Source organism: Eurosta solidaginis, chromosome 2 (genome assembly GCF_040869045.1).
Source record: "Eurosta solidaginis isolate ZX-2024a chromosome 2, ASM4086904v1, whole genome shotgun sequence".
Taxonomy (NCBI): domain Eukaryota; kingdom Metazoa; phylum Arthropoda; class Insecta; order Diptera; family Tephritidae; genus Eurosta; species Eurosta solidaginis.
In genome coordinates, this window is record NC_090320.1 from 230,401,820 (window position 1) to 230,425,353 (window position 23,534).

The following is a 23,534-nucleotide window of genomic DNA, read 5'->3' on the forward strand; positions in this document are numbered from 1 at the left end:
TTGACGCCACCTTACCGAAACAATATAATTTTATATATTCAAAAATTAATAAATCAATTAAGTCGTAGACTGAAGATATCATCTATAAGCAGACTCAAATATATATTCAATAATAATATTATTATAATACATTAGTAAAACTAATATCTATGTGCAAATTTTCCTTGCCTTTGAGGAAGCAAACACATCAATGATATCATCAAAATTTATAATTTCAAATTTTTCTTCTTCCATACTTAATAATGTTAGGTCACTTAGACCCCATCGTTGATCGTTAAAATGTCAAAATCAGTTTAAATTTGCTGAATGAACATTTGCAGCTAGCAATTGAAACTGAGATAGTCAAGGGTATTTGAAGTGCCATTCGCAAGTTTGGAGAAACATCTTCTCCATATGAGATTATAAAAGTAGAGTGATTCTAACGGATTTTTAGGTTCGAGTGCGGTTCCATCGAAATCTGTATTATAACAGTAACCCAAGTTCTTACAATTTCTTTTTAAGTCGTTAATATCCTTGTTTAACAAATTTCCAACGTCTAAGAAAAATTCATATCTAAAATTAAGGGCATTTAGTCGTGTAAATCTTGTACGTATTTCTTGTTGGAGGCGATCGAGAACACTTTTCATAACGCGAGAAATTTGGCATTCTTCGGAAGGACCAACACATCCAGCCGATTCTCAGGGCATTTTCCGGCGCGTTATGACATTATCCCATTTTTAACAACGAGACTTCGCTTTTTCTATTGCTTGTTCACAGAGAATGTCCCGAATTTCGGATAGTACAGTCGCTAATGATTTAAGATCATGATACGCTTCTCTAAAATGCATCCCCGGATCTTGTAATATGAGCTGCACATGATCAATCCTCTTAAGATTTCATACCAGAAATGAACTAAATGTTATGAAACTAAAATTTAGTATATTTTACAACAGAATTGTAGCTTAGCTTCTGGTGTTACTTGTGGTTTTAGTGTTCTCTGCTAAATGTTCTAAGTGTTCTACTATATTCTCTATGCCATCGAAGATAAAGCTAACCGCTTGTATTCTGGCATTCCATCATGTTTCAAATGCAGGTTTGACAGTTTTTGTCAAAGCATTTTTTAATAATTCCCATCGAAGCGTTGAACGTGAGTTATTCTACAACCTGCCACAAGTTTCCGGATATATGCATGCATTTCTCATTATAGAAATTTTTTCCAGAAATCAGTTATAATAAAATTGCAAATTATCCAGGAAATTCTGCTTTGCGGATTATTTGGCGCCCCCCACCCTGTGAGTAGATGCGGCAGTAGATGGGAATGAAAAAGCGCATGAACTACATAAAAAGGACGCATCCCGTGAAGTCCCAATTATATTGAGCTATATTAAAAGAAGGCGAGAGGTGCACATGATCGAGCAAGCGGGAAAGGCGTGGACCCAAGGCGGGCCTGCAAAGTGTCGAAGATCATGCAGGTCCTACAACCTTGGGCTGATGGCAGAGTGCTTAGCTCTTTATCCATAATAAATCGTTTTTATAGCTTTATATCTTTATATTATAGCAACGGTTCTCGCTTCCACTCTATCGTCATCCTTAGACTGGCAAATTTACTCCTATCTTTAAAAATAGGGAACTCATGAAGTGTATTCTGACTGTACACTGCCTTCTTACGTCACATGCCTTTTTATTAGAAATTGCTGGTTGGAAGAGAAAACTATCGATTTTGCGTGTCCTGTGCTTGCTAGGCTAAGACTTCAGCTATTAGGAGTGATACGGAATAGCAAGTGGCATAGTTCCTAGAAAGCTGATAGTATTTGCTTAGAGCGGAGCTATTTTATAACATAGGAGGTGATTTTTAACAGGTTTGTCAGTGGGGTTGTAAACATTTTTTTGGGTTTCACTTTAATATCTAATTTAATGGTGGCACTTTTGCTTCCATCTTTTTTTCTTTTTTTTGGTTTGTTCGTTCTCCTTTTTTTCATTTCTACATTCGGTATGACATTTATTTTTTGATCTTTTGGTATATCTTTCTTACCACGTTTCCCTTACAATTTTTCTTTTTCGCGGTATACACACTTTTTGTCTTCTTCGCACGTGGTTTTAATTTATGTTAAAACAGGATCTAACTCGCAGTTAGCGAATTTTAAAATTTTTTGTATCTTTTTCGTACTAAAATTCTTTTACACGATTACTGGCAAAATTGATTCCTGCCAACCTACCTATTTACCATCAGCCTCATACCCCGAGAGTATATAGGCACAGTGTGCCTTCAGCACAAAGAACATTATTTTGTCGATTACACATTTTTTAGTTTTTTTTTTTTTTTGGGGTTTTATCAGCATGCGGGTAGATTTGATACTACCAAAGTACTTATTACCACAGATCACTAGCGATCTTGGCTGAGTGGTTGAGGGTGGCTACCTTGAGTGTGGTCATATGCACATATGTATGTTTGAGTTTTTTGTTTCAACTACTCAATTGCAGTGGCGCCGTTAGAGCATAAGAGTAACTTGCTAAGTGTTTTGAGAGAAACATCAAAAAATTTATTAAAAATATACCTGTTTAGTTGTATGTACATATGTTTAGCAAAGATTCCTGATCTTGCAAAGATAGAACAGGAATTAGCAAATAAGAACAAGTAAGAAAGGCTAATTTCGGGTGTAACCGAACATTACATACTCAGGTGAGAGCTTTGGAGACAAAATAAGGGAAAATCACCATGTAGGAAAATGAATCTAGGGTAACCCTGGATTGTGCTTGTATGACATGGGTATCAAATGGAAGGTATTAAAGAGTATTTTAAAAGGGGGTGGGCGTTAGTTCTATAGGTGGAGGCCGTTTCGGGATATCGCCATAAAGGTGGACCAGGGTTAACTCTAGAATGTGTTTGTACGATATGGGTATAAAATTCAAGGTATTAATGAGGGTTTAAAAGGGAATGGCCCCTTATTGTATATGTGAAGGCGTTTTCGAGATATCAACCAAAATGTGGACCAGGGTGACCCAGAACATCATCTGTCGGGTCCCGCGAATTTATTTATATATATATGTAATACCACGAACAGTATTCCCGTCATGATTCCAAGGGCTTTTGATCCAAGATAAAGTGAGTTCAGATAATTACGTGAACTAAGTTTAGTAAAGATATATCAATATTTGTTCAAGTTATCATGTTAACGGCATAACCGTAGGACAGACGGACGACTGTGTATAAAAACTGGGCATGGCTTTAACCGATTTGGCTCATTTTCACAGAAAACAGTTATCATCATAGGAGCAATACACTTACCAAATTTCACAAGGATTGATAAATGTTTATTCGACTTCTGGCATTAAAAGTATTCTAGACAAATTAAATGAAAAAGGGCGGAGCCACGCCCATTTTGAAATGTTTTTCTTTTTTGCATTTTGTTGCACCATATCATTACTGGAGATGAATCTTGACATAATTTTTACTTATATACTGTAAAGATATTCAATTTTTTTTGTAAAAATTTGACTTTTAAAAGTTCGATAAAGTGGGTGTGGTTATAGTCCAATTTAGTTCATTTTAAATAGCGATCTGAGATAAGTGGCCGGGAACCTACATACCAAATTTCATCAAGATACCTCAAAATTTAATCAAGTTGTCGTGTTTATGGGCGGACGGACAGTACTAAATGAATTCCTTTTCTCATATTGATATATAGAAATCTATATCTATCTCGATTAGTTTATGCCGTTACGGATTACCGTTATGCCAACAAAATTAATATACTCTGTGAGCTCTGCTCAGCTGAGTGTAAAACGAACAACAGATTGCAATGAATAAATGTACATTAGAGTTGCATAAGTATCGATATAAATATCGATACATCGAGTCTAGGTTCACGGTGCGATTATCGATGCTTTTTTCTAAATATCGAGTACTGTATTCCCATTTCTTAGTCCTTTTTCTAGCGGTAAAATTACCAGCTTCTAAAATTTTAGTAAGACAAATAAAATATGAATAAATAACATTACATAGATTATGTCAAATTTGTGTTTATTTTAAATGAATACCTAGCAAGTTGGTGGCTCTGAATATTGAAAAATTCTTACAAAAGTTCAATGTGGAGGGTACGTTATTTTTTTCATATTATATACACATGTATACATGTAATCGTATATGTAGATACACACGCAACAGAAAACATCATTGAGTTGGAAGAAAAAAAATTATGTTGCCAAAAAGCTACGAAGTACAAAGTCAGTAAATTGGATCCATTTTGACAAAATCAGTAATACTTTTGCAAAATGCCACTATTGCAAAATATGTTATAAAGCCAATGCTAATACGTCCAATTTAAAAAGGCTTTTAACTGCACCCTACTAAGGTTTAGTCACCGCAGACGTTCGACCTTTTCTCATAGTGATTGACAAATGGTGTTTACAACACCCTCGTATATACCCTCGTTTCGCTGTATAAGTTACCATTGCGGACAACTTTGCAGAATGTGTTTTATGATCGTTTCGAAGCTATGAAGACAATATTACATATTGTAACGAATTTACTGCAATTCCTCTGATTTGCAACCTTCTACTAACGTTCGAATCACTAAACTGTGGAATAAATAACTCTACTATTCAATAATGCAAAATGGCCTTTATTCAAGTAATTCACAATACTACTACTTCTCGACAGAGAGCGTGCTTAAATCAGACTAATTTTCATGCCTCAACTGTTCCTGCTTTTATACTGTTCGATTTCCTCGTTCCATACTGCTAGGCGTTTATAGAATTTACTTAGTTACCAACTATAAAATTATAACTACAAATGCACGTGTATAGCTTCTCATATGCGCGTATATATGTGAGTGATACTTCCACAGATAATTACCCACTTTTTGCATCTCAGATAAGATATATGCATGTGTTTGTGCATCTCTCTCCGCTGCGTGTACGTACATAAGTGTAGACATAATTATTTACTTTGTAGATACAAGTGACTGCCTGCTTTATTGTTGTTGTGGCTTCATTTACTTAGCATCAGACTAGTGACGTGAGTATCACTTAGTGTCACTAATATTCGTCACAGTATATCATTATTTTATTTTGCTTTTTTTTGAAATTTAATTTTAAGCAGGTTTTTATCCTTACAGTTATATTTGGTTTTCATTCAATGGATTAGATAGCTCTAGGGTGTAGATTTAAGCAAGATTAAATTGTTAATAAAATTATATAATGTATGAATAAAAGCATAGATTTTTGATCATGCAGGGCTAAATTCATATTTTTTGGTATTGGTGCTCCGCTTGTGCGTGGCAAAGTTAGGTGAAGGTGAGTTATAGGGAAATATGACCGAGTGACAAACGGACAGACTAGTGTCGGGTTTGGGGACGCTGTGAGGAAATAGGAGTCAGCACAGCGCGCATGGTTCAGGGCAAGTTGCGCTGAAGAGGGTGGGAAGACTCCACCTGACAGGGCAGACCTTCATCTTTTTCTGCCCCTTATGCCTTCCCCCTTTAAACTTTCCCTTTCACGTCTCTTTCTATCTTTTTCAGCGTCTTCTTCCTTTTCGAAACACATGCAGGTATGAACCCTTTTTGTTCATGTGACTGCGGGTGAGGTCGGTGGTGTAATACCCCGCCCAAGACGACGAGCTAGCTTGGGATGCAAGCATACCTACTTGCCATCGCTTCTCACCACCCAAACAGTCAGCCACGTAACCAGTTATTAAATTTTTTGTTAAAATTTGACTCTTAAAATTTTTTGTTTTAAAAAGTGGACTTGTTCGTCATCCGAATTTACTAATTTTTACTTAAAACACATATAGTAATAGGAGCAACTTTCCTGCCAAATATCATCATGATATCTTCAACGACTGCCAAATACAGGTTAAAAATCTTTTAAATTACCTTCTTCTAAAAGTGGGCGGTGCTACGCCCATTGTCACAAATTTTACTAATTTTCTATTCTGCGTCGTAAAGGCAACGCACCTACCAAGTTTTATCGCTTTATCCGTCTTTGGTAATGAATTATCGCATTTTTTCGGTTTTTCGAAATATTCGATATCGAAAACGTAGGCGTGGTTATAGTCCGATTTCGTTCATTTTAAATAGCGATCTGAGATGAGCGCCCAGGAACCTACATGTCAAACTTTATCAAAATACGTCAATATTTACTCAAGTTATCGTGTTTACGGACGGACCGACGGACGGACATGACTAAATCAATTTCTTTTTTCGCCCAGATCATTTTGATACATAGAAGTCTATATCTATCTCGATTAGTTTAAGCCGTTACGGGTTACCGTTATGCGAACAAAGATAATATACTCTGTGAGCTCTGCTCCGATGAGTATAATTAAATTTATTTAGCACTCATAAGAGAATATGAATCATAGCCCATCGTCCCCTGTCCAATTTATGTTTTCGTAATACCAGTTAGCGTGCGGGTTCGCTTTTATGTGCTGGAAAGCGGGTTTTTTTTAGCCATGGGCCATCAAATTATTTTTCCACAAGAGTTCTAATTTTCATGTTTATACTATCCTTAAACTAAATGGCAATTTCTGCAGTAGTCTTAAATGTGTTCAGAAGGGTTATCTTGATGATATCCCTATCATCGAGTACAGTTGCCTTTCGTGGCCATCCGCTTTCAAAATAACCGGATAAAGTCTCCGATTCTATATATTTCATCCAGGATCTCCTAAAGGATGATTCATTACAATGTACATCGCCTACGCTATTCACATTTCGCGTTATTTGCGGTTTGTAGACCTTTATGTAAACTTCTTTCTTAAGGATAACACTCTTACTTTTATTAAATAAAATAGCTTTTACGAAATCTTCAAGGGACTTACTAATGAGCTGAGGTATAATCAATATTGGCCACAAGAACTAAAAACGATCTTTGCGTAGCTCCAGTGACCGTAGAAATACTCTAAGAAGGAAACAATTGTCGTCGGCGTTTTTTTTACCGTAGGTGTACATATCTAACTCGACTTCATTTCACAGCGTCAATTTGCATTAGCATTATAACCGTTTTGAAAACTTTGACTCGCTCTTTCTAATTAAGAAGCATATACTTTTTGCCCTAAAAAATTAAAAACAAGTTTTTAGGATGGGTGGTTTGGAAATGCGTCTTTTTCTATATCCCATGCAGCGCTATTTCAAAGTAGTACCCTACTGCTCGAAATCACGTCTGCAAGCATCCTTAGCCAAAACAAAGGTCGAATTCTTCTTCTTATACTTTGCTTACAACAAACGTTGAAAATTGGCTTCTTTTGCATGTCAGATGGCGCTGTTGATGAGCAATTTGTCGCTCTCCATGCGAATACATGCAATCTACTCATCTGTCAGCGCACGATGTTGCATCCAAAAATTTTACATATGTGATGGGGATTTTCTTCTTCTGAATAATCATGCGTCGCATAGCTGACTTGAAGCTATTTTATTACTTACTTAATTAATTGGCGCTTAATCGAGTAAACGGTTATGGCCGTCCAACAAGGCGCGTCAGTCACTTCTTCTCTCGGCCAACTGGCGCCAATTTGTCACACCAAAGAAGTTCAAATCGTTTTCCACTTGGTCCATCTAACGGAGTGGGGGCCGCCCTCTTCCTCTGCTTCCATAAGCGGGTTCCAATAGAAACACTTAGCCGTAGCGTCATTTTTCATTCGCATAACAACCACACTTTTAATAACCAAGAAAGAACATAAGGAATCACAATATAACGGCCGTCGCTCTCATCCACTCCTCTTCTTATAACATTTTCCTCAGAGCGTATTACAAAGGGATTTTTGTTTACAAGTGCAATGTATTTGATGCAAGCCAATTTTGCGAAGTAGGAGAACCGCTTCCAAAATTGAAACCCAATAAAGTGAACATTAGGAAAAAATTAAGTTTTTCGAAACTGTAAAGCACGTTCGCGTATCTGTAGTTGATACGGTAGTCAAACTTGCAGATCCTGTACAATTGCCTGAGACCTCTTCACGTAATAAAAGATACAATTTAAAGTAAACTTTTTAGGTCTAGACGTTCACTTGAATTTTATTTGCCTTGCATTTTTATAATATCTAACTAAAATTACAAATAAAGAAAATGTTTAAAACAAAAAAAATTGCTTTCAACTCTCTTTAAAGTTAGTTACAAGTCAAACTCTGCTGCACGTTGTAAAATCCTCCTAACAGTGACAAATCCTCCTTATAAGTGGAAGCATTTGACACATCTTCCATTTTGTTTTTTTCGCTTCACACCAAGTAAACTGTTTAATTTTGAACTGAATTATTCAAGATAGTAATAACTCTCAAAATTTTATAAATTTGCTAAGCTTTTGTTGAAAATAGCAAACAAATTTTCTAGGTCAAATCCTCCTCGCTCTACCCTACTACCCGGCAATTTTCTCTTTAGCTCGTGTTCTTTTCATACAAGTTGGAGCTTTAAAGTTATGATTAAAGCTTTTTCTCACAACCTCGGGAATTTGCATGCATCACACCATCACTGCATACAAAAAAAAAATCTGTATTTAATCGTTATCATAAATATTTATTTATTGATAATATAAGAAAATATGATAATGATATCAGAGATGTATGTTATTGGAGATTTGATTTTATGAAATGAGCTTTAAAAACATAAAGAAAGTAAAATAGTTACAACATGTGCGCCTGAAGATTCTAGAATTTCTAGCGAAACGTCAGGTTTGGATTAAATTTGCTTTACTCACAGTAGAAAACGATTGATCAAGATTACCGTGTATCAGAAAATGTTTGGAAAACGCCCTCTTTAAGAATTTGTTTTCATTCAAAAACGCTTTATCGCAACATATAAATGCCATATGTTTTGACATGAGGCGGAGCGGTTATGCAAAAATTCTGAAATTGCGCGTTTAACCGAGATATGGTAATATTCCACTAAGCAGTGGATTAATGACAACACTCTCGAATTAAAGTATCTACGTTTTATTTATAAAGTTTCGAACTTCTGCATTATTTACATTTGTATATATACCCGGATATTGACTCCCACATTCTATCCCCCATGATACTATCGCACAAAGTTCTCCATTTACAACGCCTGGTCCTCCAGAATCTCCGAGACACGCATCAGGTCCATCACCCCCAGCACAAATCATTGTTTTTGATAAACTTTCCCCTCCGAACCAATAACGAACCGCACAACACCATTTATTTACTATATGAACCTCAGCAGCTTGGAGTGTATTCACAGGTTCCTTCATTTTCGTATTTGTGACACCCCATCCACTAATTTGAATTTTTGTACCCGATTTTAATTCACTTTCGCAAAGTGGTATTGTTTTTACTAAAGGACCCATGACAAAGGGTTCACACACTTTAATCACACCTACATCCATATCTCTTAATGAGGTATCATAATTCTCTGGATAAATTGCAAACTCTACTGCGCGGCGCTGTCCGGGTTCGGTTAAATGGGTTACACCAGCTACAACGATGACTGAATTCTTCTCATATCTTTTCACGCAATGTGCAGCTGTAACCACTCTTTCATCAGTGATTAATGCACCACCGCAAAAACATTCGTATACATTAGTATCCGTTATATGTTGCAACGTTACCATATATGGACTCTCCGCTATGGTCGAAGGTCTGCCATTAACAATGCGATATTGCGAGTTCATATGGCCCAAAATGCAATCAAACGCGACAAACAAGAGCGCGAGAAGAACGCGTAAATTCATTGTATTTTGTGTCTTTCTTCTCCGGTTCTAAAGTAGAAAATAGCACAGGAAATTTTTGTTGGAGCCATTTATATATGAAAACGAGGGAGAGTGCGCTTTAAGAAATTTTAAAAAATAATAGAGCTTACTAAAATAACAAAACCATGTGAATAAACAGCTTTTGCTCTACCAAAATATCAAAATTAATATAATTACAGTGACGGGTAAAAGTCTACATGCACTCCTTACTTTCCTTGTTTAGAAAAGACAAAAACACTGCAAAATAATCTGGTCATAAAATTCCATTTTAACGCCGTTTTTAATCATTTGACGTGAAACAAATCCATTCTTGAAAATAAAGCAACTAAAAAAAAAAAAAAAATAAATGTAAGGCGCGATAACCTCCGAAGAGATCTAAGGCCGAGCTTCTCTTCCAATTTGCGTCGTGCTCCTCTTGATTTTCCCTACAAATTGGCCGGACGGGACCTACATGATTTTATGCCGACTCCGAACGCAGATGAGTTTTCACTGAGAGCTTTTCATGGCAGAAATACACCCGGAGCGCTTGCCAAACACTGCCGAGGGGCGACCCCGCTTAGAAAAAATTTCTTCTAATTGAAAAACCTTATTTCTCAAATTTTTGATGTTGCTTTGCCCGGGGTTTGAACCCAGGGCATCCGGTGTGGTAGGCGGAGCACGCTACCATCATACCACGGTGGCCGCAACTAAGTTATGGCAAAAAACGCAATATCAGCGTTGGCACATAAAAGACCAGTTAGCTATGTGGTTTGCATTCTAATGTGCTGTGTTGTACTAACAGTTAAGTACTGTTTACCTATGTAGTTTAACCCTTTATGTGTTTGTTGCTCTGTTACTATTGAGTTTAGTTGCGGTTTGATCACTTAAACATCCACAATAGCTAGTTGTTGTTGTTGTGGTAACAGTGCTTCGGCCCCCTCCAAGCCAGCTGATGGACGATAACCAAATAAGAAATATTGTGGATGTCCTGTTTCCCACCCAACCGCCCAGGGAGGACGGGCACTCTACCCATGAAGACCACAACGTGGAACCATTTCAAGAAGAAGAGGTTAAAACCGCCGTGCAAACTATGAAACCTAGAAAAGCACCTGGTCCCGACGGAATACCCGCGGATGCAATTAAGCTTGCTGCAAATAACTGCCCAGAACATATGTTGCACATGTACAAAAAATGTCTCGAAGAAAGAACTTTCCCCACCATATGGAAGACAGCACGTCTAGTTCTTATTCCAAATGAGGAAAGGAGATCCCAACTCTCCATCATCCTACCATCCCCTATGGATGCTGGATACAGCAGGGAAATTGATGGAGAGTCTCCAGAAGACAAGCCTCACCAGAGCGTTAGAGGCCGACGGAGGACTGTCTCCCAGATAGCATGGTTTGCGGAGGGGGCACTCCACAATCGATGCCATTGCAGAAGTTATAGATGCAGTCAAGAAAGAAGAGGCGGCGTACCACAGAGCAAGACCTATAGTGTTGCTGGTCACGTTGGCCGTCAAAAGCGCTTTTAACTCAGCCAGGTGGGAGGACATGCTTGAGGCACTAGAAAGCACTTTCAAGGTACCGCAATATTTGTTAGAAATTTCAAGGAACTACTTAAGAGACAGGTATCTAATGTGTGAAACCACTCCCGGTCAAAAAAAGGTAAAAATGGCAGGTGGAGCAACGCAGGGTTTGGTACTAGGTCTCGATCTCTGAAATATAACTTACGATAGTCTTCTTCGATTAGACATGCCAGAAAGCACCTTCCTCCTTGCTTTTGCAGAATGCAGGTGTGATAACAGCACCAAGCTGCGAGCTGGCACAGCTAAAATTAAACCAGGTCATGCGTAATGTAAATAGGTGGATGGCTGAGCACGGTCTCCAGGTAGCAACAGCAAAAACGGAGATCGACATCCTCATAAAGAGACGGATTCTCACTACCAGGAATATGACGGTTGGGGATCAGCCTATAGAAACACTCACTTCAACGAAATATTTGGGAATGAGGTTAGACAGCAAACTCACCTTCTCGGACCACATACGAGGAGCCTGCGAAAGAGCTGCGCGCACAATAGCGTATTTGAGTAGATTAATGGCAAACACAGGTGGTCCCAAGCCATGCACAAGGAAGCTGCTTGCATCAGCCTCGGATTCTATACTCTTACACGGTGCAGAAATCTGGGCGCACACAATGAAATACCGCCCTCACCTAAGTCCAACGCATAGGGGCGCTGCGTATAGCTTCGGCTTACCGCAAGGTCTCGGGCTGAAGCTGTCCTGGTCGTTGCGGGAACCATACCGATATATGTTCTCGCTGAGGAAAGAAAAGCAATATACGACAACGGATCGCAAGCGAGTAGAGCTGCTGTTGCCATGCAGGCGCGAGAAGAGTCGATTCTACAAGCCAAGAACAGTGTAGCAACAGCATTGTAGGAAAGTGGACTAGGGAACTAATCCCTGAGCTGAATCTATGGTTGAAGCGACAACACTGAGAGGTAGACTTTTACCTGACCCAGCTTCTAACCGGACACGGTTACCTCCGCAAATACCTACACAGAATGGGCAAGGTTGATAACCCGAGCTGCCTGTGCTGTAGGAAAATAGACGATGTACGCCACACCTTCTTCGAATGCGGGCACTTCTCCGACCAGCGAAGGAGGGCAGAAGAGGTACTTGGCGATCTACCCCCGGGCAGTTTCATCAATAACATGACCTGCCGAAGGGACAGATGGGATACGGACAGCACATATGTGAGGCATATACTTATCAGTAAACGAGAAGATGGATGCCTAGCCCATTAGCGTGAGAGTAGCCACAGAGCTAACGTAGCGCGCACCCGTACCCGAAGTAATGCTAAACGCGGTCCCAGGTACGGAGATTTGCGCCGGCCGCAGGAGGTTAGGTTTTAGTCGGCAGCCCTTCATGGAAGAAGGGAGTTCTACACTCGGAGAGTCTCGCAGTGAGGCTTAAATATACCGGTCAGTGCATAAAGCCTTTCCTTCTTCCACGATACACAAAAAAAAAAAAAAAACAGTGCTTCACCCCATTCAATGGACACGACCACTCACAATTTGTCATTAAAGTCCTCTAACGGGAGTACTAGGAAACTGGCTGTTTCAACAAGGGCGGACCATAGGGAGATTGGTGTTAGAGGCGTAGGTTCCACATTAGAATATGAAAGACGGCTGGTGTCATGTGGGGACTCATCGGGGTTGATTCTGGACAACTAAGAGGTTAACCTGTTACAGTATCCACAACGAAGTTGGGTCAGGGTGACTCGTGTCTCCCTTGGTGGTGGGTTTTTTCTTCAGCTAGGGTAGGATATTACATATTCATAACACGTTTCATCGGACGTGTCCTGCCAAACGCGTTTACCGATTATATGTGGATTTGGTTTAGGGCCTGCTAATACTTGTCTGAATCAAACGGCTGTGTTGGTCGGTGCCGGATCTCGTCATAGTACTTATGGAGATGTTCCCTTAACCTCCGTGGAGGCGGGGCTAGATCAATCAGTTGTAGGATATCCTGGTGTTCGAAAACTTAGCAAAAACTGCCTGTTCATCATTCCGTTGTACTCTTTAATGTTGAGCTCTTTGGCCTCTCTAGGTATGTTCGGGGGTCTTAAGGAGGCATACGGTGGCAGTTCTGACTGCAGCATTTTGACAGACTTACAGCCGTTTCCAGTATGTGTTTTAAGACCAGGAGACCAAACTGTTGACGCATAGCTCATGAGCGGCCGGCCAATTGCTGTGTACGTGGTTAGCAACGTTTCTTTATCTTTTCCCTAGGTACTGCCGGCAAGCGACCTGAGGATTTTGTTGCGGCTTTGTACTTTAGATACAATTTCAGCGGCATGCGCCTTGAAGTTCAGAGTATTATCAAACGTTACCCCTAAGATATTTAGGTGACTGACAGTCGGTAGTATGACACAATCGACGTGAACATCCAATATTTGCGACATCTGTCCCTTCCACGTCGTAAACAGAGTGGTTGTGGATTTTGTCGGTGATAATGCCACGTTTATCGAGGTGAAGAAACGAGAAAGATCGGGGAGATAGCTATTTATTTTAGAAACTAATTCAGCATTTTAAGGGCCATGTCCTGTTGCCATAATCGTGCAGTCGTCCGCATAGGAAATGATTGTAACTCCTTCTGGTGGGGAAGGGAGTTTTGATATGTAGAAATTAAACAGAAGCGGAGATAGGACACCACCCTGTGGTACCCCCTGTTTGAGTTTCCTGAGATTTTAGATTTCGGTCCTAAATTGAACCGACGCTTGCTGATCATTTGCGGTTCATATTTTTAGACAAGGGAGAAGGTGTGAGCCTTCTATGTCTTGGAGTAGCGTGCCGTGGTTGACTGTATCAAAAGCTTTTGACAGGTGAAGTACCACGAGCAGCGCCCTATGATGGGGTTTTTCTGATTTAGTTCATAATTAATCTGGATGTTTATGGCATTTAGCGCGGTGGTTATGTGGTGAATTTTGCGGAAACCATGTTGGCGCGTGGCTAGGCGAAGATTTTCTGTGAGTTGAGGGGTAAAACGGTTTCCAATGTCTTCGCTACTGGCGAAAAGAGTGATATCGGTCGATACAACTCGCCTTCGTTAGCTAGTTTGCCAGGCTTTAGTAGTGGAATTATCCTTGCCATCTTTCATTGTTCAGAAATTAAATAGAACTGCAGCGACAGGTTGGAAACGTGCATCAGGTAGTTTATTCCCTCAACGCCAACATGTTTTAGCATCGGCATGGCTATTCCATCTGGGCTTATTGATTTGGAGGGCTTGACTTTGTGGATGGCTGCTTCAACCTCTGTGGGGGTGATGATAATGAGTGGCACGTCGTGTTTTTGTTTATTTACCCGTCTGTCTGCACGACGTATGGCTTTGTCTACAGAATAATGTATTATAAATTGTCGACATTTCTTCGAATCAGATAAAGTTTTGTCGCCGAAGGCTATAGATACTTTATCGTTGCGTTTAGTTGAATTGGACAGTGATTTTACGGTTGACCACAATTTACCAACACCCGCAGAAAAGCTGCAGTTTTTTAGATACTTCTCCCATTTGACACGTTTGTGTTCATTTACCAGCCGAATAATATCAAAGTTGAGACTTCTAATATCGGGGTCTCTAGCGTCGAGATGCCTCGGAAGGTCACGTTCTCTAGCTATTTGCAATCACAATAACTAGTGATTGAACGATACGAGTACTGAGTGAGTAGTATCGATACTTTTCTAAAAAATACTGGAGTATTTTGTACTCGATGCTTTTCACGAAGAACTGAGTAAAGTATCGATACTTTTCCCCGGTACTTAACCATTTGCCAATGTTCTACAGGTTTAAGTTGAACAAAGTATCGAACATTAAAATCATGGCTTCATCAAAAATTGAGATATCTTCACCAATTCTGGTAAAAGAGGTTACCTTAACTCAAGATAACGTCGACGATGCGGTAAAGGCTGCCAACTGCACCTTTCACTCAAAACTATTTTTTGGTAATTGTGAAATTGTGAAAAATGGCAGAAGAATCGCCTTCTAACTCCAACAAAATATGAAAAGCCGCTTACTCCATAAAATTTTATTTTTCATTCTACTGCGAAATTTTGTAGCAACATTTACAGCATCGGCGACAATGATCTGGTAATGAAAATGGCCGAAATCAGATTATGACCTCACTTTCAAAAAATTTCGAAATATAGAAAAAAGAACAATGCATTTATTTCCAATGCCATAATTTCGAAATAGTAAAAGACTTCGTTCATTTGGGAAACACTATTAACACAAAGAACAATATCAGCTCTGAAATACAGCAAAGAATATCTTTTGGCAATAAATGCTAGGCAATTGAAAAGTAAAGTCCTCTCTCGGCAAACGAAAATCATAATCTACAAGTCCCTTATCGTACCCGTCCTGCTATATGGTGCAAAAACATGAACCAAGACAACATCAGATGAACGGGCCTGAGAGTTTTGGAGAAAAAAGTTCCTCCAAAGATTTATGGACCTCCAATCGTTGACGACGGCGAGTACCGAAGACAAATTAATGATGAGCTTTACGCAGACATCAATATAAAGCAGCGAATTAAAACGCAGCGGCTACGCTGGGCCTAGCCTATGCGGCTGAGGGATGAACATCCGGCTAAGAAAGTGTTTTTATCGGAACCCGTCTTTGGAAGCATGGCGCTCACTCCGCTGGAAGGGCAAAGAATTTAAATTCCCTTGGTGTGACCAATTGGCGTCAGCTAACCCAACGAAGGCACGACTGGCGCGCCTTGTTGGACGGCCATAACCGTTTAAATGGTAAAGCGCCAATTAAGTAAGTTATTAGATATTTATTGAAAAAAATCACAAGAAATTCGACACACTGTATCATCGCAATCCGTTCATATTTCGGTCACTTCCTTCAAAAAATAAATGTAAGGCGCGATAACTTCAGGCCGAGCTTCTCTTCTTTCTTTTCCTACAAATTGGCGAGACAGGACCTACTTGTTTTATGCAGACTCCGAACGGCATCTGCAAGGCAGATGAGTTTTCACTTAAAGCTTTCCATGGCAGAAATACACTCGGAGTGCTTGCCAAACACTGTCGAGGGGAGACCCCGCATAGAAAAATGTTATTCTAATTGAAAAAACTTGTTCCTAAAATTTTGATGTTGCTTTGCCCGGGGCGTGAACCCAGGAGCACGCTACCATCACACCACGGCGATCGCTCACTTCCTTCGCAACGGTAATATACCTTACAATGACAACGTTTTCGCCAACTTTGTTGAGTTTTGGAAATCTCAAGTTTTTGAAACGCTCAAGAGTAGAAACGCTTGACATGAAAAGGTATATAATGTTCGGTTTTGCGCGAACTTAAATTTCCTTACTTGTTCTTTATTCAATCTAAAACACACCATCTCATTTAAAAAGAAAACAAAAAGTTTCTTCACTTTTGGTTAAGTCCAGCATTGATACTTTGATCCGAGTATTTTAAATGAGTACTGGTATCGATACTTTTTCGAAAAGTTCTATCACGAGTCATAGCTCAATATTTTCGGTAGCAATTGAGAAAAAAAATGTGGAGGAAGGAAATGGTGCACTTGATTCGAAGAATTTGGTATCAACTGTGAAGCCGCCACCATTGCAGTGTTATGGTTTTGGAATCTGTGGTGGCATTTGAAGTTGGTAGAACTACATTTATTAAGGGTATTATGAATCACTTTAGATACAAGTCTTTCTTGGAACATATTTTGACACCATCATGGATGAATTGGGGTTCCGTGCAGGTTAGATAGTTTAGAGGGATGACGATCCAAAGGTCACGGCACAGAATGTTAAGGATTGGTTGCATTACTATGATCCAAGACCATTAAATACACGACCGCAAAGCCCAAATTTAAATATATTTGAGTATGTCTGGGATATTTTAAAACGGAAAATTAGAAAAAAACCCGGTTTCTAGAGCTGATTTTCTCAAAGAACGGAACAAACGTTCCAAGAAGCTTGGAGAAGTGTGACACCTGCAGAGTTAGCAAATTTAGTAACCTCAATTACACGACGGCTTTAAGCTGGTATTCATGCTAACTGTGGACCGACTAAATACTAACAAACAATTTGTGTTTAGTTTTACGTGCAATAGTTCATACTAAAACAGGTTTATTTCTGTACTGTATGTTATCAACGTTGTTTTAACGTTTATTTTCTGTAACTTTGCTCTTTTATATTTCTTTATGTTTTTAGTTCATTTTGCTTAGAAAATGTTTCAAACAAAACTCTATAAGCACATTTTTCAGATAAGTTCTACGCCTTTCAATCTAACGAGAATAGGGGGTGTGTGTATACTTTTGTCGTTGACTGTATGTATATTCCAGCGATATGAAAATAGTGCATATTTGGCATTATACTTTTTGTAGGCTTTTACAAACGAAATTTCATTATAATTGTCTTAAATATATTTCCACAGCTGAATTGTGAATAAATAAATATTTATGCAGTTCTATTTGCTTCAGCGACGGCTCCAAAGAGACACGTACCTTCTACCAGTTTTTTCTGCAGCCACTGCCGACTTGATCGGTGTTAGGTCTAGCAAGTTTTTTTCTATAGCGAATTTAAGTTAACCGAAAAACAACTTGTGTGTGAGCATTGCCCATTTATTAGAAACGATGAGGAATGGTTACACAGTAGTGAAGAGTCCCTTGAGGCACTACTCAACACACACTTCCCATCAGGAGATGATGCGAAGAGTTATGAAACAACGTCTTCACTTCTTATACTAAGCGAGAGATACCAGTATTGGTAACAAATACCAAAATTGAATGGGCAATAAAAACTTTTGGATACTCCCTGCTATGCTGCAGATGGCAGGTGGAAGGGTTGTAGAATGGCTAAGAATAATCTTTGGGGGTTGCATAAAACTGAACCACGTCCCGCAATCTTGTAGCACGGCTCGAGTAGTCTTTATACCGAAAGCGGGAAAAAATAGTGATCTGCATCCGAAAGACTACAGGCCTATTAGTTTCACATCTTTTCTGCTCAAAATCCTAGATAGATTAATAGATGTGTATATAAAATAAAAAATGAATGAGAAATTATTCATTTCGGCAGAACATGCTTACAGCAAAGACAATTTAGTCGATACTGCATTGAATTGGGTGGCCGTGAAAACAGAGAAAGCCATGGAACACCAGGAGTATAACATTGGTGTTTTTCTGGACATTGCTGAAGCTTTTAACAATGTCTCGAAACAAGCAATCATGGACGGTCTCAACTCAATTGAAGTTCATCTGGCCTTAAAAAATCGGACCGGCTCCATGTGAAGCTACAGAATGATCACGTCGCAACTGGGTCTATGCGAGGCAACAAAATTTGTAAACAGAGGAACGGCGCAAGGTGGCGTTTTATCACCAATGCTGCGGACGCTGGATATGAACCAATTACTTAGGCGGTTCAACGGAGGACCAGTCATACTTACGCCATATGCAGATTGCGTTTCAGTCGTCATAAGGAGCAGATGCCTAACAACAATCAGCTCTCTGGTGAATCAGGCACTTTGGGATGTACATGTATGGGCACCCTGGGTTAACTGCCAACGAGCTATTATTATTTACTAGGAAATATAAGGTGCCTAACTGAACAATACCTAAGCTTGGAGGGGTAATTCTATAAAGAAAATGTAGCACAAAATATCTAGTTTATTCCAGGGAGGCTTCGAATCTAACCCCGGTCTAGGGAACTGGTACTGCTGCGTCTGCCGAAAAAAGTTTAAGTACTTGAAATGGGCACACTTTTATCTCTATATCGGGTACAAAGCATAGTTTCACCTTTGGAGATGTTCTAACTCCTAATACTCGTTGTCGACACGATTCCTTTAAATAATTTGTGGCTTCTTGCTGGTCACGCACAAAGGCGACTTACGGTTGCTATAAATGGCCTTTTAATACTCATGACTCTCGCCGCAAAGTTTTAACGACTAGCCCCAACGCCGGCCTATTGTTGATCGCTCCAAAAGGCGCCTCTAGTTTTGTCGGCTGTTTAAGAGCTATATTTCCCGTTGTGTAAACAGCAGAAATCCTCTCCACCTCCAGTCGCTACCACACCTCCTGACCCTCACACTACATGCCAGCACAGAAGCTATAGGACTGCGACTTCGAACTCACACCTTCGTCGACGTCACTTTCCTAGAAGCTCCGAAGACTTTCTAACGGATTTTTTTTTCGCGCTGTGCTGCCGAGCATTACCAGAGAAACACCTTGAAATGTTAGGGAGTAAATATTCGGCCGGGGATGACGCCCTAGAAATAGGTAGTAAGCAGTACAAGTGGATATTATTGCGTAACTCATGGGTGAAAATAGTATAATCCTACATAATTTAAATTTACCAGCATATCGATACAAGAATTCATTATGAATAACCGCGTAGCTCCAGTTTTCAGACAAGTTCGGCTGTCCATGACTTTAGAATAGTAGCACAACCGGTCATTTGTTCGACTATCTTGGGAAAGCTTTTGCTTCACCACTTTGAGTCTTCTTGCGAAGCACAAAGCCCCACCAGGTAAAAATATGTGCCTGCTTATTCAAATATGTAACGGGAGCCGTAACGTGTAGGTGATATTTAAACTTGGTTGATAGGCTAGAATCAATGTGATTAACTCCAAGGGACTAATTGGGATAGGCCCACGAACTATAGAAATGTCAAGCTGGTAGACTTGGGTATTGAAAGATGATGTATGAAAATCAAAATTAACATTTCAGACGCTATGCAATACTTACTTACAAGTTAAGCCTCGTCAGTAACAGCAGTTGTAGAAAGTGCGAGCTGAATGAAGAAACGCTTGAGCACGTTCTGTGTTCTTGTCCTGCGCTCGCCAGGTCAAGGCTCCAGTTATTAGGGGTGGCAGAGTTTCCAAATCTCCAGTTTTTGGTCAATTCTTTGTACATAGTTCTATAAATAGAACAAAAGCAAAAAATACAAGTTTCTTTGAAACCGCCACAAAAAACAAGCTTAGCTTTAACACATGATTACATACAAAGTATGTATTGTGCAAAAAGAATAAAATATGCAAGGAAGGCAACTGGGATAAAGTTTACAACAACTAAGGCATGACGTGCTGAATGCATTCCCAACTGATTTTTTTTTACATTTTTCCTATACCTGTGCCGTATTTTTCGATCAGGTGACATCGATGTAGCTTTTAATATTTAAACTTAAATCTGGATATGACAACATTTCGGGAAACAACGAAGTCGATAGTCGTGGCACCATTAATTAATATCTAAAATTATTGTGTAAATGTATTTTTATGACAAATATACATGTGTATGCGCATTTTTTAAACGCGAAATTCATGGGAAGCGGTAGAGGCTTCAGATCTCGAATTTGTATGCATGTGTATTTTTAATTTGTATATAGTTTAATTGGGCGTGGTAATCAACCGATTTTGTGTTTCTTGTCTAGGGCAATTCTTTTTTTAAAATGAAAGATATATGTATATTAAATTTCAGCACAACATCTTCTATCGTTCTAGAAATCGATGCAAAGATTTTCAAAAAATTCGAGCGGCCTTAGTAAGCGTTGCCCGGCGCGTTTTTCCAAAATAGTTACATAAATACGGATTTTAAGTCAACCTTAAGAAAGTTGCTCATACAAAATTTTAGCATTATTGCCTTTTAAAATACGGAAATATCCCGTTAACTATTGAACTATCACAGAATGATATTTGTTTTGTAATCTTCATCTTCATTTCACAAAATTTATGTTTTGCGTCATAAAACCAATTCTCCTACAAAATTTTATTGTTTAGCGGTATTCGTTTTTGAATTATCTTATTCTCCTAAATTTTCGATATCGATACCAATCTATTCTGGGTTGAGATATCCAGATAAGGTTTTGTTATTCTTTTCCAAACGATAACTTGTTTATAATTATTTGCACGTTTGAATAATAGCATGAATGTATTTTTATACTCAGTTGAGCAGAGCTCACAGAGTATATTAACTTTGATTGGATAACGGTTGGTTGGACAGGTATAAAAGAATCGAAATAGATATATACTTTCATATATCAAAATCATCAGTATCGAAAAAAAATTTGATTGAGCCATGTCCGTCCTTCCGACCGTTAACACGATAACTTGAATAAATTTTGAGGTATCTTGATGAAATTTAGCATGTAGGTTCCTGGGCACTCATCTCAGATCGCTATTTAAAATGAACGATATCGGACTATAACCACGCCCAGTTTTTCGATATCGAATATTTCGAAAGACAGAAAAGTGCGATAATTCATTAACAAAGACGGATAAAGCGACGAAACTTGGTAGGTGGGTTGGCCTTATGACGCAGAATAGAAAAATATAAAATTTTGGACAACGGGCGTGGTACCGCCCACTTTTAAAAGAAGGTAATTTAAAAGTTTTGCAAGCTGTAATTTGGCAGTCGTTTAAGATATCATGATGAAATTTGGCAGGAACATTACTCCTATTACGATATGTATGCTTAATAAAAATTGGCAAAATCGGAGAACGACCACGCCCACTTTAACAAAAATTATTTCAAAGTAAAATTTTAATAAAAAATTCAATATTTTTACAGCATATAAGTAAATTATGTCAACATTCAACTCCAGTAATGATATGATGCAACAAAATACAAAAATAAAGGGAAATTTCAAAATGGGCGTGGCTCCGCCCTTTTTCATTTAATTTGTCTAGGATACTTTTAATGCCATAAGTCGAACAAAAAATTACCAATTCTTGTGAAATTTGGTAGGGGCTTAGATTCTAGGACGATAACTGTTTTCTGTGAAAAAGGGCGGAATCGGTTGAAGCCACGCCCAGCTTTTATACACAGTCGACCGTCTGTCCTTCCGCGAGGCCGTTAACACGATAACTTGAGCAAAAATCGATATATCTTTACTAAACTCAGTTCACGTTCACTAAGGCCCACGCTCTTTTACAATACCCATTAACACCTTTCATTTGATACCCATATCGTACAAACAAATTCTAGAGTCAGCCCTGGTCCACCTATATGGCGATATCCCTAAATGGCGTCCACCTATAGAACTATGGCCCACTCCCTCTTAAAATCCTCTTTAATATCTTCCATTTGATACACTTGTCATATAAACACATTCCAGGGTTACCCAGGTTCATTTTCCTACATGGTGAATTTCCCTTATTTTGTCTCCATAGCTCTCAGCTTAGTATGTAATGTTCGGTTACACCCGAACTTAGCCTTCCTTACGTGTTAATTATCAAATACAGAAAATTACACAGGACCTATTAATTTAGTTCCATCTGTTTCCGAACTGATAAAATATAGATACGGCCGCTAAAACAGGGTTACGGACCCGTGTGTTACCATTAGTATCGGAATCCATTCTTCACTCAATTAATAAATATGAAACTGCCGAGTTATGATAAATTATGTTAAAAAATTTAAATCCAACTGGTACGCAAGTCTCTTGTTCACATATGTATGTCATTATTCGGACTCACGATTACAGAGCTATTTTAATGTAATATTTGAGTGGAAACTTGATTTCGATACGAATCGTTACACACAATATGGGCCCAGAGTGAACTTAATTTATAAGTAGCAACAACACTGCTCGAAGTTAAGTGGTGTGTTATACTCAACATCGTGTGCTAAGTGTAATTGAGACGTAAATTTTTTATGGGCTTAAACGTTTGATCATCTTTCATGAGTTTTAGTCCAGTGGCGTAGTGAAGGATTCTTTCCCCGGGCATAATATATTTTTTGACGCCCCCTCACCCTATATTATCAAAACAATATAATTTTATAAATTCAAAAATTAATAAATCAATTAGGTCGTAGACTGAAGATATCATCTATAAGCAGACTCAAATACATATTCAATAATAATATGATTATAATACATTAGTAAAACTAATATCTATGTGCTATTTTCCTTGCCTTTGAGGATCAAATATATCAAAGATATCATCAAAATTTATCATTTCAAATTTTTCTTTTTCCATACTTCATAATGTTAGATCACTTAGGCCCCATCGTTGAACGTAAATATGTCAACATCAGCTTTAATTAGCTGAATGAACATTTGCAGCTATCAACTGATACTGAGATAGCCAAGAGTACTTGAAGTGTCACTCGTAAGTTTGGAGAAGCATCTTCTCCATATGAGAGTATAAAAGTAACGTAATTCGAACAAAGTTTTATGTTCAATTCCTTTTCAAATCCAAAGAAATATTTTGCAGTCATATATTTGGATAAAAAATTCTGTTCCATCGAAATCTGCATTATGAAATGCATCCAAGTTCTTACAATTTATTTCTAAGTTTTTAATATCCTTGTTTAACAAATTTCCAACGACTAAGATAAATCTAAATCTAAAATTAAGGTCATTTAGTCGGATAAATC

At 38.6% G+C, this 23,534-nt stretch overlaps 2 protein-coding genes across 16 annotated transcripts in view; one reads left to right on the forward strand and one right to left on the reverse strand.

The window, feature by feature from the left end:
* The window catches only part of LOC137240664 (serine-rich adhesin for platelets), an 827,553-nt gene that overhangs the window by 502,558 nt on the left and 301,461 nt on the right, over positions 1-23,534 (forward strand). The window lies entirely within an intron of this gene.
* On the reverse strand, positions 8,881-9,688 carry LOC137242640 (trypsin beta-like). Its single transcript, XM_067769908.1, has one exon. It carries the CDS (start codon positions 9,652-9,654, stop codon positions 8,890-8,892), a length of 765 nt encoding a protein of 254 aa, XP_067626009.1. The 5' UTR covers positions 9,655-9,688; the 3' UTR covers positions 8,881-8,889.

Excerpts from the sequence above, each read along its gene's own strand:
- LOC137242640 (XM_067769908.1), bottom strand. The coding sequence starts at position 9,654 with ATGAATTTACGCGTTCTTCTCGCGCTCTTGTTTGTCGCGTTTGATTGC.